At 39.2% G+C, this 12,582-nt stretch overlaps 1 protein-coding gene across 6 annotated transcripts in view; it reads left to right on the forward strand.

Annotated features, from left to right (window-relative positions):
- LOC106788244 (roundabout homolog 2) overlaps window positions 1-12,582 on the forward strand; it is a 208,369-nt gene that overhangs the window by 158,871 nt on the left and 36,916 nt on the right. For 5 of the 6 annotated variants that reach the window (XM_014751341.1, XM_014751344.1, XM_014751343.1 and 2 more), the window contains 2 exons: window positions 3,310-3,456; window positions 6,351-6,623. In XM_014751341.1, the coding sequence (XP_014606827.1) occupies window positions 3,310-3,456; window positions 6,351-6,623 (420 nt within the window). The remainder of the gene's footprint in view (window positions 1-3,309; window positions 3,457-6,350; window positions 6,624-12,582) is intronic. The other variant, XM_014751346.1, reaches the window with a different exon arrangement.

The following is a 12,582-nucleotide window of genomic DNA, read 5'->3' on the forward strand; positions in this document are numbered from 1 at the left end:
CTTTTGTCGGTCGTGTTAAATTTTTAATTGGTCGTGCAATTATTGCTGTTACTTTATACGCAAAAATTTGCAAAATAATATACTAACCGTAGTCTACCAGTTTAGTAAAAATAATATTGAAAAACATTGGAACCTCGATACCATTACAAACAAATATGCTGTATGTATCATATATCACGTCAAAAAAATTAATAACCGATGTTTTATATATCAACTGACGCGCTTAATTAAATTTATTCAATTTTTTTTTGGTTGCTTTTCATAATAAGATGTAAAAAATATTGAAATTTAATAAGACTCGAACGAATAGATTGACATATTATATTAATTCGTAGTTTCGTTCTTCTTGAAATATTGAAATGCATTGTGTGTTTCGAGAGGAAGATGTCGGGGGCGGGGGGGGGGGGGGGGGGGTGGTAGGGAAGGTTAACCAAATTTAAGATATCTTCTTTTTCGTAGCAGGTTCCGTTCGAATGTATAATTAATCGGTATCTACGGAGTGAGCAGACAAGGCCGACAGAAAAATCGACATCCTATCGCGATGACGGATGGCGGCCGAATCGACTCCCATCCTCGTTCGTTTACGTATACATATAATACATATATACATGTATAAGGGCGCATATTATATAGAGTCCATATAGATTTCTCGGTAAACGCATACACAGAGAGCCGTACAGGTACCAATACGCATAGAAGATATAGCGCCGAGTTATCTATTAAATATTCAATTATTTCTGTCTTCCGCCTCTGACATTTGGAATTCGCCCAACTGCCCCGAACCCGTCGTCTCGTTGCAGAGCTTAATCCCTATTCATAGAACCAATCGGGCGATTTCGAACAAATCCTTCGAGCGTTCCGCTAAATCCGCTGCAATTAAAATACTTTAATATCCTTTGAAGCACGTACCTGCCTCGGGCTTCGTCTCTCCCACTCGGTAATTCTTTCCATCTCTCTTTCTTCCTTCATAAATTCGTCCTTCTGCTTCCCTCTAGTCGGGGGCCCTCAGTCGGCGGCCCTCAGTCGGCGGCCCCCAGTCGGCGGCCCTCCTCCTCCTCCCMCCCCCCCCCTTCCCGGCAACCATCGGCCAGAGAACTTTCCATCGCAGATTCTTTTTGGAACGGTTGCTCTTATTAAACGTCCCAATCGAGATGCCCCGAGGAACCAGCACGTTCGTTTCCTTTCAAAGCGTTCTTTGCCAAAGCTATCCCGAGAAAATTTTGGGGTCTTCAATTTCTCGGACGGATCGACGGGAATATGAAGAACCGTTGAATAAACTCTGGGACGTCCAATCTTCGTGGTAAATGTTTTTCCACTCCTTTCTTTTCTCTCTCTCTCTCTCTCTCTCTCTCTCTCTCTCTCTCTTGTTCCCTCCCTCTATCATAAACGAACTATTTTTATATGTTTGCTCGACTTCCTACACCAAAAATCGTGAGGGGCCTGTAGAAATGGCCAGTTCATTTATAACGCGACGGAAATTGTTCCCTCTTACGTAAGGGAATTGAACAAAATAAAGATTGACAAAATTGAAAGAGGGAATGATATAGATAGTATCATTTGTCCGCGATGGTTTTTAAAAGGTACGTATTGTTATCGCAACGAAATTCAAATTTATTCGCTTGGCATACGTTTCATTATTTTTTCATTTATTTCACTCAAAGATTTAGGAACGACTCTCTCTCTCTTTCGAGAATCACTTCAAAAGCAATGTAACCTAATTTTACGAACGTATGTGCGTATATAATATAAATGAAATGAATTTTTTCGTTGGAATAAAAATTGAAATATATATATATGTATATTTATGATATTAATTAACGTGGATTTCTAATAAGCAAACGATGCAATAGGAAGAGGAAGTAATAGGAACAATGGAACATCATAGGAATTCGATGATCTGGCAAAGGGCGGTAGGAAAGGGATAACGTAAAATCACGATGTAATATTCGTGTCATAAAGCACCCTGTCAGTTCGAACGAAGACAAAAATTTATCACTGTTCGGCCGAACGATTTGTCAGGGATGATACGTTTGGTCGAGGGACATTTCGCGAGAAACGTACGGGAGCGTCAGCTGTGCGAAACCGCCCAAGGGGTAGGAACCTCTATCCACTCCCGAATCGTTGTTCATTCTAAGGCACCATCATATATATATTGGAACGGTACCAGCGAATTCATAAAGTCCTCGTGTACGAAAAGATTTAAATCTTTCTGCTATAGAGCATCGTAACTATTGTCGAAACTTTTTATTTTCCATTTCTGAGTTTTCTATATTTTCTATTATCCTCCTCGTCGTTCTCTTCGTAAATCTTTTATAATTCTTTTGATTGATTTTACGTGTTGCAATATGTGAGACGTTTATTTTGAAAGTGGCCTAAGTCCATTTATACTTAAATTCAGATATTTAAGGTTTTGTGTTTCAATGCAATTAAAAATATACGTACAGAATACCAATGAGTTATGCTGCTTAAGTGTATCTAAAGGTGTTCAATTTACAGTTCCTATTAAAATAATGACAATTATTAAGTGAATAATATGCGTTTTCTTAACGAGAATGGAGTTAGGCCACTTTCTAAATTAACAACCAGATTCGTTATAAAATTTGAAGGAACCATTAAACATAATTTAAGATGTTTCACAAATTGAAAAAATAATCTATCTTTTTATTTTTACAGAGAAGATTAAAAAATTAATAGAATTGTTTAAATTATTAAGTCATAGAACATGCATTACTGGCCATTTCCGACCTATTTTGGGAAGGACTTATTATTAGAAAATAATTCATAAGAGCACGAGCACGCGCGATGTGCATTCGAGAGTCTGGTGGAGCAGATATTAAATAATATTTAGTAAAGCCGGGGTGAAACGTTTCTAAATATTGTACGATATATCGCGTAATATTAATATCAACAGATTTGATTAATTTTATCAAGCTATATACATTATGAGAGAGATAATAATATATTTAATAACATACACTTTAATATTTTATAGGATATTGAGAGGAGCGATAACGTCAATTCCATTTATTCGATTCGAGTAGATTATTGGATTGAGTGTTTGTTGGCAAATGATAAGATCGGCGAAACGTTGATGCGAATAACATCATTTCTGATTGAACTTTGAAAAAAAGCGTCATTAGAGTGTCGTTAGGGAATAGAAGAAAAAGATTTTCTTCGAGAGGAATAGCAGACATAGGGAGGGAAAAAAAATCATCTACGCGTTTACGTGTAAATCTTTGGACCACGGTTGGATTATACATAGGTCTATAATTCGTCCCTGTATTGAGAAGGTTTTCACTCGTGTTTCAGACAATGGACTACTTCCCGTCGAGCAGAGCGATGACGGATGGTTGAACTTCACAAAAATCACTCGTGCCGAGAGCGGCTGGTACAAATGTTATACTCGGCACATGCTCGGGATTTTCACCAGCATCGGTTATTTCCTCAACGTTCGCTGTGAGTAAAACGTTACTGTATCATAGAATTAATCGATCGATCATCAACGCAGCTTGAAATAGGGGAGTTGGGAGAGAACCAAAGTCTCGTTAAATGGTTACATCAAGCTCGTCCCCAGTACTCGATGAAACGTGAATATCTATTCACGTTGCAAGCTCATCTCGTCATTTGCATCGTCATTTCACGACTGTACCACCACAACGACTGTACCACCACAACGACTGTACCACCACAACGACTGCACCACCACCATCACCGCCACCAATGTACATCGTATGTTCCGTATGCTATCGAAGGAGGAGGAATTATCTATTAACCCCTCGATAACTACGTCTACTACTACTGCTCGAAATACTTTAATCCCCGAACGTACGGCTCTCGTATTATCGGCTTCTCTTCGCTTATTAGTGACCAGTAAGCTCTCGCGGAGATAGGAACGTATGGAAAGCAATTCGTAGTGTGTAGCGATAATTGGAGAGGTAGTAAGTTGTCTTCAACGAGGCGATTCGAGTATACGTATGTATAATTTGATGCAAATCAGGAATTAACCTCCGAGAAATAAAAGGGAAAGACCAAATTGTTATCTATTTTTATTTGACCTATCAAATATTGATTCTATAATAATACGATACTTTCTTTGTCAATACACCAAATTCACCACAAATTATCTTCAAACATTTTTGCTTTGTCCACCGGAAGGATAGAATGAGCGTTTTAGTTAACGGGCCCAACAGGATATGCGTAGCAACGGCATGAATAGTAGGAAAGCGTCAACATCGGCACCTTCAAATTCTTAGATATTTTTCGGAAAAATAGCTTGCGAACGAATTCAAGATCTTCGCGTCGTCGGTTCTCTCTCTGGAACGTCGTATTTCATGAGAAAGCTCGTAAATATGTCGAGATACCGTTATTTCGAAATATCGTTCGGATCTTCGAGCGTTGTACGAAGAAAAATCAGAAAACCTCGATTGTAGGAGTTGTTGCACGCTCGAACGAAAGATGCGATGGCACGATTATTTTCTATAGTAGCTCGATGGCTGTTGTACAATAACTCATAAAAGAGGTTAAGATCTTAGATCCTTGGTAGATAGACGTAGAAAAGGATCGTCTATTAGAATTTCATTTCGTCTCGTCATAACTTTTATTTCGTATTTGGCTATTCCAATTCTCGAATAGATTTTCGTTGATTCGAAATGCGAAGGTGGTCGTCGCGTCGACCGATAACCGGAAACCACAGTCATTTGTCAAGGGTGGAAACCACCGAGGTAACCGGAAATTATCCGTGCCTCGTCGTGAAAATTTGCAAATTTCCTACCTGGTCCCGAACCAGTCTCGTTATAACTAGAACGCGACCCTTGCATCTCAAAGCTCTTCCAGCCTCTGCATTTCCCAACCTTCTCATTCCTCTTTTCTCTCTCTCTCTCTCTCTCTCTCTCTAGTTCTATATCCATGGTACGTTCCACTCTCGTCTGTGTTTCCTCGGCCGACGATCCGGGATACGGGTTTCCGAGTAGCTAATCTCTACGCAATTTGGATGGTTCGCGAGTGCCTGTAAACTAACTGCTACTCCACGATGGGAATTATCGATTACATGGATAACTCTGTCCCATACGGATCTCCTCGTGGATTACTTATCCATGGATTAAGTTACTATGATACGCGCTTTCGGCTTAAATTTCGAATCACGTGCGATTTCGAGAAGGATAAAGGACGAGGAAGTACGACAATAACGATCGCAACTTAACTAGATTTGTTCTAACGACGATGGGATATTTCTTCCTATCATCTCTATTTCACCTCTATTTCACCTCTATTTCACCTCTATGTCATTTTTCTTCACGAGAGAGAAATTCACATAGGAAGAGAAAATGACTGCGAAACGTTGTCAAAGTATTTCGCAGACAATCGTGAAACTAGTTAAGTCAAATTCCTTTCTTCGGTTCTTTCCTCCTTCTCGTGTCTGCCTTTTACTTCATTTCTGCTTGTTTAAAGCGACACTAGAGCGTGTTTGCCATAAAATTCTGTACAAACTGCAAGACAAACGAGTTGTAAGGGCTGGAGAAACGTAGAAGAAGAATGGAAGGGGTAAGTTAGGATAGCTCCTATCGTCTCAGTCAGAGTACTTTGATCCCTTTGTTTTGCTATAGGATGAGCCAGAGGATCAGCTTGCTAACTCAAAGGACTCTTTACACTCCCACATCCCGGAATAGTAGTATTTTCTCATTTTTCTTATTTCATCGTCTCGAGCGAATTCCAACGTACCAACTCGGCTCCAATTCTCAAGCAGCGAGAGAGCTAGCTGATTTCTCTCCGTTCCCCTCGATTCGTAGTTGTGTGGACACAGCGTTAGCTGAAGAGCAAACGATCGCAGTCGTATAATTCTGTAGTAGGTAGAATCGGAAAAGGAGGTGGGCAAGGCGTGGTGTTTTAGAGTCGCGGCCGCGTCCTATAGAAAGGATACTCGGCACGCTATGGGGAAGGAGGAGGAATCGGGCAAAACCATTGCTCCGAGTTTATCCTCCGTACGTGCGGTTGGTTCCTGATGCCGCAGGATAGCGTTGATATCGATGAGAATGGCGGTCCGTTGTCGACACTCAAAGTGTATTTCACCGTCACTGACGGAATAGGATTTGGACCTTGGCTGCTATGCGAAAACTTTTTCTTCCTAAGCTTTTCCATGGACTCTTCCTTCTTTATTTCTTTTTCTTATTTTCTTATTCGACCAAAAGAGAGAAAGAGAAACGCGCAGTAATTTTTTAAAAGAGTATGCAGTATGTATGTATTTTACTTTGGCGAACCATCCTCGAGGATAGGTTTTCCATAGGTTAACCTCCTCTATTTCTAATGCAACGTTCTTCGCCGCTCGTCGAGAGATTTAAATCAATGGCATTTAGATGATTCAGATATCGAGACCGAGGCAGAAGCCCTGAACGGAGAAGCTACCGATTCGAGGAGGAAGGAGGTGCAGATCGGCGGAGCGGTGACTCTCGAATGCGACGGCGGATGCTGGGGTCACGGACCTGGAATGGATCCAGTCGGTGGACCAGGACGTCTTTTCTTGAACCGAGTCGTCTACCAGGAAGCAGGAGAGTACAGATGCGTTGCGCCCGATCGAAAAATGCAGGACACGTGGCGAGCTCAGTTACCCTATCACATTAAGGTCACCGGTGAGTAACGCTAAATCTTTTCTCCCTCCTTGTTTTTCCACGAAATCAATTAGATTCTTCTTTTTTGTATAGTTATTTGATTACCTTTATTTGACACCTCGTTCGATAGGTAGCTTCTTTGACATTTCATCGTCGTATTCCAATTTGAATTCTATTACAATATATCGATGGATAAACAAAGCTACTCGCCAAGTTTACACCTCGCATTGAATTTTCTCTCACGCCTTGTCTCCTCTTCGGAAAACTAATGGAAAGGACAAAATGTGACACTGCGAAGCCTTTGAAAAATATTCTTCTTGTTACGAACGCGTCGAAGGTCTCAGGAGTCTTTTCCACGATATCGAATATCTTCTCCATCTTTCTCTTTTCATCGTGTCATCGTTACCCTAAGCAACGAAGCCGGATACTCGTTTATTCTTCCTTCTCTTTTTCTCTTCTTTTTCCTTCCTGTCCTATTTACGCGTCGATGATGGATGCAGAATCCTCCTCGTTCAACATTTCCCTTCTAACCAATCGCCATAGCAATTCCGGCTTCTTATTGATTGCGGCTCAGGCAACTCGTGCGTGTAAGGTGCTGGCTCGTTCTCGGCCCTAAGCTCGGCCCTAAGCTCGTACCTAAGCTCCACAGAAGATCGAGAGAGCTTTTTACGTCCTTTCCGACTGGAATGAAAAGACACGACGTTGCTCGTCAAAATGATTTCTTTTTAAGTCCTCTCCTTTCGGATTATTTCAATATTCCATTTAACCGCCACCAACACCCTCGACGACCTCTTACTGCCATCGTTCCCATAACGCATAGCACGTCTTGACTGATCGACAAAATAAAACGACGACAAATTCTATGCTTTTATTCGACTTTTCTCCTGCCACTTTATCTTTCTTCCCTTTTCTTTTGATTCTCTTCTTTCTTCGATTTACTTTCCAAACCATTTTCTCATCATTTCTTTCTACTTTCCCCCACTTATCTTCCCTTTTGGATTTTACCAACATCGATTGTTTTTCTCTCTTGCATCGTATTCCGATATTGTCCTAGACTCTTTTTTTTTTGTTTTTTTTTTTTTTTTCGAAATATCCAATAGAAGTTAAAATACTTATCGAGCAATACAATTTCTAGGAGCACCACGAGTATACGTACCGTAGGTAAACGCACGAAATCGAGGAAGGAAGTCGTTCATCATCGCGTACAGATCGAGAGAGAATCCAATCGGATTTCTATGTATCCTCGTTATACAAACGACATTATTTTTTCTTTCCTCGCACGGGAAAATCTTAACGGGAAAATCTTTACGCGAAAATCTTTACGCGAAAATCAATATCGTTGTTCCATTTTGTACCGGCACGAGCTAGACTCGAAGGAAATGCAAATGCGTACTTGACAAAAAAGAAGATCTTTCAGATAATCCTGGATATTCTTGATTCTATATCGACCCTCTCGACTTAATGTACTTTTCTACGACGTTTATCCGATATCTCTCTATCTCGTTTGAGTATAATTCGTTCGACCTATTCCAACTTCTTTCAACATTTTTCAACTTGGAAGACCGAACGAACAAACTAAACCAGTCGAAAACTGAAAGAACGAGAGATGACGTTACAAAAATGAAATATTATACGTTTTGACAATTTTTATAAGCTTTTTCTTCTATTTCTTTTTTTTTCTTGCGGCTCTTTAATACGACGAAATCTTGATGGAATCCTAGATATTTATTCGTCCTAACTTTCATTCAATTTCTATGAGAATTTCAGTCGATATTCCATCGTTACGATCGATATTCCAAAGAAATTGCATGTGCAGTTTGTCGAGTGTGAGAGAGAGAGAGAGAGAGAGAGAGAGAGAGAGAGAGAGAGAGAGAGAGAGAGAGAATGAAAGAATGTAAAGAAAAATTGAAGGAAAATCTAAAGGGACTATAAAACTGTCGCTTACTGAAATTGTGTTTGCTTTTCCGTATGTTTTATTTCGTGCGTTATTTTTAGCGAATTCGAGCGCGTTGTATGTAAAATGAAAGTACTTATGGGATAACTAATCGAACGATCAATTAAAATTAAATAATTGATTTCATTTATATATGTCTGTATTCAAAAAATACACGATGTTTATTACATTTTTTGCTTAACGGTGATAAAAGAAATTATTTCGTTGAGAGAAAAATTGTATCGACGTTAATTAGATGTGCATATAGATGCAAAGATTTTGTTAATCGCTTAACAATAGAATTAATTAGGTTCCCACGTTTATTCCGCGTCACGAAACACAATCGTGCTTTTACTAAAATAACGGAATTATTATTATCGATAAACGCGGATTGATTTGCAGAACAAGAAGAAATAAAAGTCCTCTTTGCGTTTATCATTTTTAGAGTGGCTTGTTTCGATTATCTACAAACGATTGTTGATTATTTTCAAAGTCTCACCTGTGCGACGTCGTGTAAATCTCGAGAGGGAAGCAACACCGCTTACTTTTTATTGCAAACGAAGAAAGAAACAAAAAATCACATTTTCCCGAGTCATCGTATCTCGTTGAATTCATAAGTACGAATTAAACAGTGGGACTTTTATTTCGAAACGCGTCTGCCGTATATAAAGTATATCTCATTTTATTCAACAAATAAAAATCTTTCTACTCTTTTCGTAATAATTATAATTATAAATTGTATAAACATTAATTATACAAAATGATATTTTATTAATTTACCCTTAGTCTCTTGTTCCTTAATTAAATCAATCATTTTCTATATTGCGCGAGCTAAATTGTTGAATATTATTAATGAAATTTTCCTAAAATAAAAAAGGGTATTTCAAGAGTAACGCGATGAATTAAAAGAAGAAGAAGAAGAAGAAGAAGAAGAAGAAGAAAAAAAAAGAATAAAAAAAGAAGGAAAGGAAGGAAGTGGAATCCGAGAGGACACAGCGGGACGTTGGGTGGTTCGTTCGAGTCGGGACAGGACTCGTTAAGCCTTCGTTAAATCTTCACGACGTGCTGGACCAAAGCGTATCACATTCTTCCGTTCCCCTTTTTTCTTCGTTCGTCGACTTCGCGAGCGGATTACGGAACGGCGAGCGACGACGGATTCCAAAGTTACACAATAAAACCTTAACGCATCGTAGAGTTTTCTCATAAGTGGCTTTTGCCGAGTTATCTTCGCCATCCGGATTTCTTTCGGCATGCTCGATAAAACGGCAGTTACATCGAACGTGCCCGGGGCGTATTTCGATACCGTCTATTTCCACCTTGTTATTTGGCTAACCTTTTTCTTCCGATAAAAAAAAAACAAACATCTATTTATCTCTTTTTTCAAGTCGAATTTAATCGACCAAACTCACTTTCTGATATCGTACCAATCCTTTTTTATTTGTTATATTTGTCTCGTTAATGTAAGTCAAAATAAGAAACTTTGATACCACGATTACATTTACATTAACTTGTAAGTAATTCCGTCTAACGTGAAAGGAACAATCTTGTAAAACCTTCCTATCCTATCCTTTTATTTTTCCCTCTTACGCTATGTTAAAACGCATGAATAATTCCGCGCTGGTGTTTTATCACTTTGTCAAGATGCAAATTAATTTGCCGGCTCGGTATCGGACTCTGAGCCATGCGAACGTTTCATAAAAGGATCGGCTAGGTGTTTGAATGATTTACAAGAGGGATACGCGTAAGGGATCCGCCAAGAACAAAGGCATGATTCCGTGATCAAAGCGTTGGAAAGAAGAAAGAAGGATCCTATCGTTGAGGATACAAGTATACGATCCTTCTCTCTCTCTCTCTCTCTCTCTCTCTCTCTCTCTCTCTCTCTCTCTCGCACGCGTACACACGCGAATTCATTCTCACAGGCGTGCCGTGAATTTTTTAATAAGTCGAAATTTCACTCGAGGCATTGTAAACGATAGTGGCGCGAAATTAATCGAACGCCAACGAACAACCCTGGATTGGCTTCTACCTTTTAATCTACGTCACGCTGCGAGGAATACTTGGATTCTGTTTTCCTTGATTCTACTCCGTTCGACGGCTTTTTAGAATTCTTCTACCATCTCTCTTTTTCGCGCAATTCAGTTTGCCCCTTTCTATATATATATATATACCTTTGCGATATTCTTTCCTTTTTCGGTTAACATTTTTAATACGATTTTAAGTAAAGTAGCCACGAAAACAGACTACCAAATGAAACGTGTGTCTTTTCCCAGTCTTTGCGACTAATTAAAAAGATCCTCGTGGTATTGCCCTCGTTGTATATTTTTTTTTCGCGATATAATATTCGCGTGCATGAAATTGCTCGATGTTCGTCGTTTTCGAATCGACGAATACAGCTGTTTGAGAAAATTGGCACGTTTCTCTCTGAAACTGTCGAACGGTTTTTCTAACGATAACAAGGGAAATACCAGGAATCGGAGTGAACGCATAAAAGAAAAAGAGTATCCGCAATGCCCTATATGCGACACTTGCTGGGACATGGTAAAAACAAAAAAAAAAAAAAAAAGGAAACGTTTGAAAGGCGAGTAGGGTGAGATTCGAGGAGAAACCGTAAAAAGTACAACAAATTGTAACACTGGATACACCACGTACACCCATGGGAGACGAAACATTTCGGGCAAAAACGAGTATAGCAAATTGTAAAGGGATGGAGAGAAGGGTGGATGAGAGGGACGTAAACGGTGAAACGTCGACCGCCACTGTTACGCCTAACTGTAAAAATCCTCGAGTTGTCAATAAAAATTGCTGTCTAACGAGGCAAAGTCCCGGAAAACACGAATCCTCCGTTCGGTGAGTTTATTTCAACCCATCCGATACAAACATAACCGAGAGAATCCTTTTTTTCAACTCTTACGCGTTTATATTATTTTATTCTGTATTTTTCTTCAACCTTTCGGATGAAGACAAACCTCGAATTCAGTTTCGCTTTTTGTTTGCTTTATCAATTTTCTTTCCTTTTTATATAATATTTCTCTTTTGTTTTCTCTCTCTTTTCTTTCTTTTCGTTTACGCTTCTCGTTTTACGTTTTCTTTTTAACGCAAACGTTCGTTCAATTAACAACACGAACTCGATATTTAATCGAGAGACCAAAGACGGATCAAAGACCGATCAAACCCTTTAACGTTTCATTCTTAATTGACCGACGCAACAACGTTGCTTCACTTTTCCTCTTGCGTAACGAAATCACGGTACCAAACTTGAGCCATCATTTGCCAACATTTCCAAAATAATTCGGACCAATTAAAAGAGCATATACTTTCAATATCTCCTATTTATATTAATCACAACGATATTTGTTTTCTTCAATGAAGTCTAACGCAAACGATTATCAGCATCGTGCATGTCGAATATTAAAAACAAAATAATAATTCGATTAACATTAGAACAAGAACAATTTATTTCTCTATTTCCATCTCCCGTCTCTTTTCATTTCCCCAAGCATACACAAATTTGTTTTTTTATTTGATGTAACCAAACCATGCGTATTTTTCTTTTTGCCTAAACGTATCCAAGCAGAGTTAAAGAATTTCAAATTAGGATAGAGAAAGGTAATTGCCGTTGCTACAGAGAGAGATAGAGAGAGAGAGAGAGAGAGAGAGAGGAAAGGGAGTAGTAGCTTTGTCCTCTTGCCAACGCATGTAGCGTAAAGTGCATTCCCTTAACTGACCAATGCATCGTGCCAAAATCCGAGCTAGCCAGGACTACCAACCTTGTTTTCCTCTCTTTCTCTCTCGCAGTCCGTTTCTCCCATCTCGTGCTACCGTCGACGAAGACAATTATGAAAGACCATTAAGGTTATCAGCCTTTGCCGAATGTAGAGAGCAGAATCGGGCTCGGGTTTTCCATTCGGAAAGGATGATCCAGAGAAAAAAAGAGCCTTGACTTGTCGATATTTCGATCGAGAGACGGACAAACAAACAAAAAAAACCAAATGCCAAAAAACAACGAACGGACTTGAAACTTTTTCCAAGCGAAAAATAAAAAAACAA

The sequence above is a fragment of the Polistes canadensis genome, unplaced genomic scaffold (assembly GCF_001313835.1).
Source record: "Polistes canadensis isolate GaletaPanama2010 unplaced genomic scaffold, ASM131383v1 scaffold_130, whole genome shotgun sequence".
Classification (NCBI taxonomy): domain Eukaryota; kingdom Metazoa; phylum Arthropoda; class Insecta; order Hymenoptera; family Vespidae; genus Polistes; species Polistes canadensis.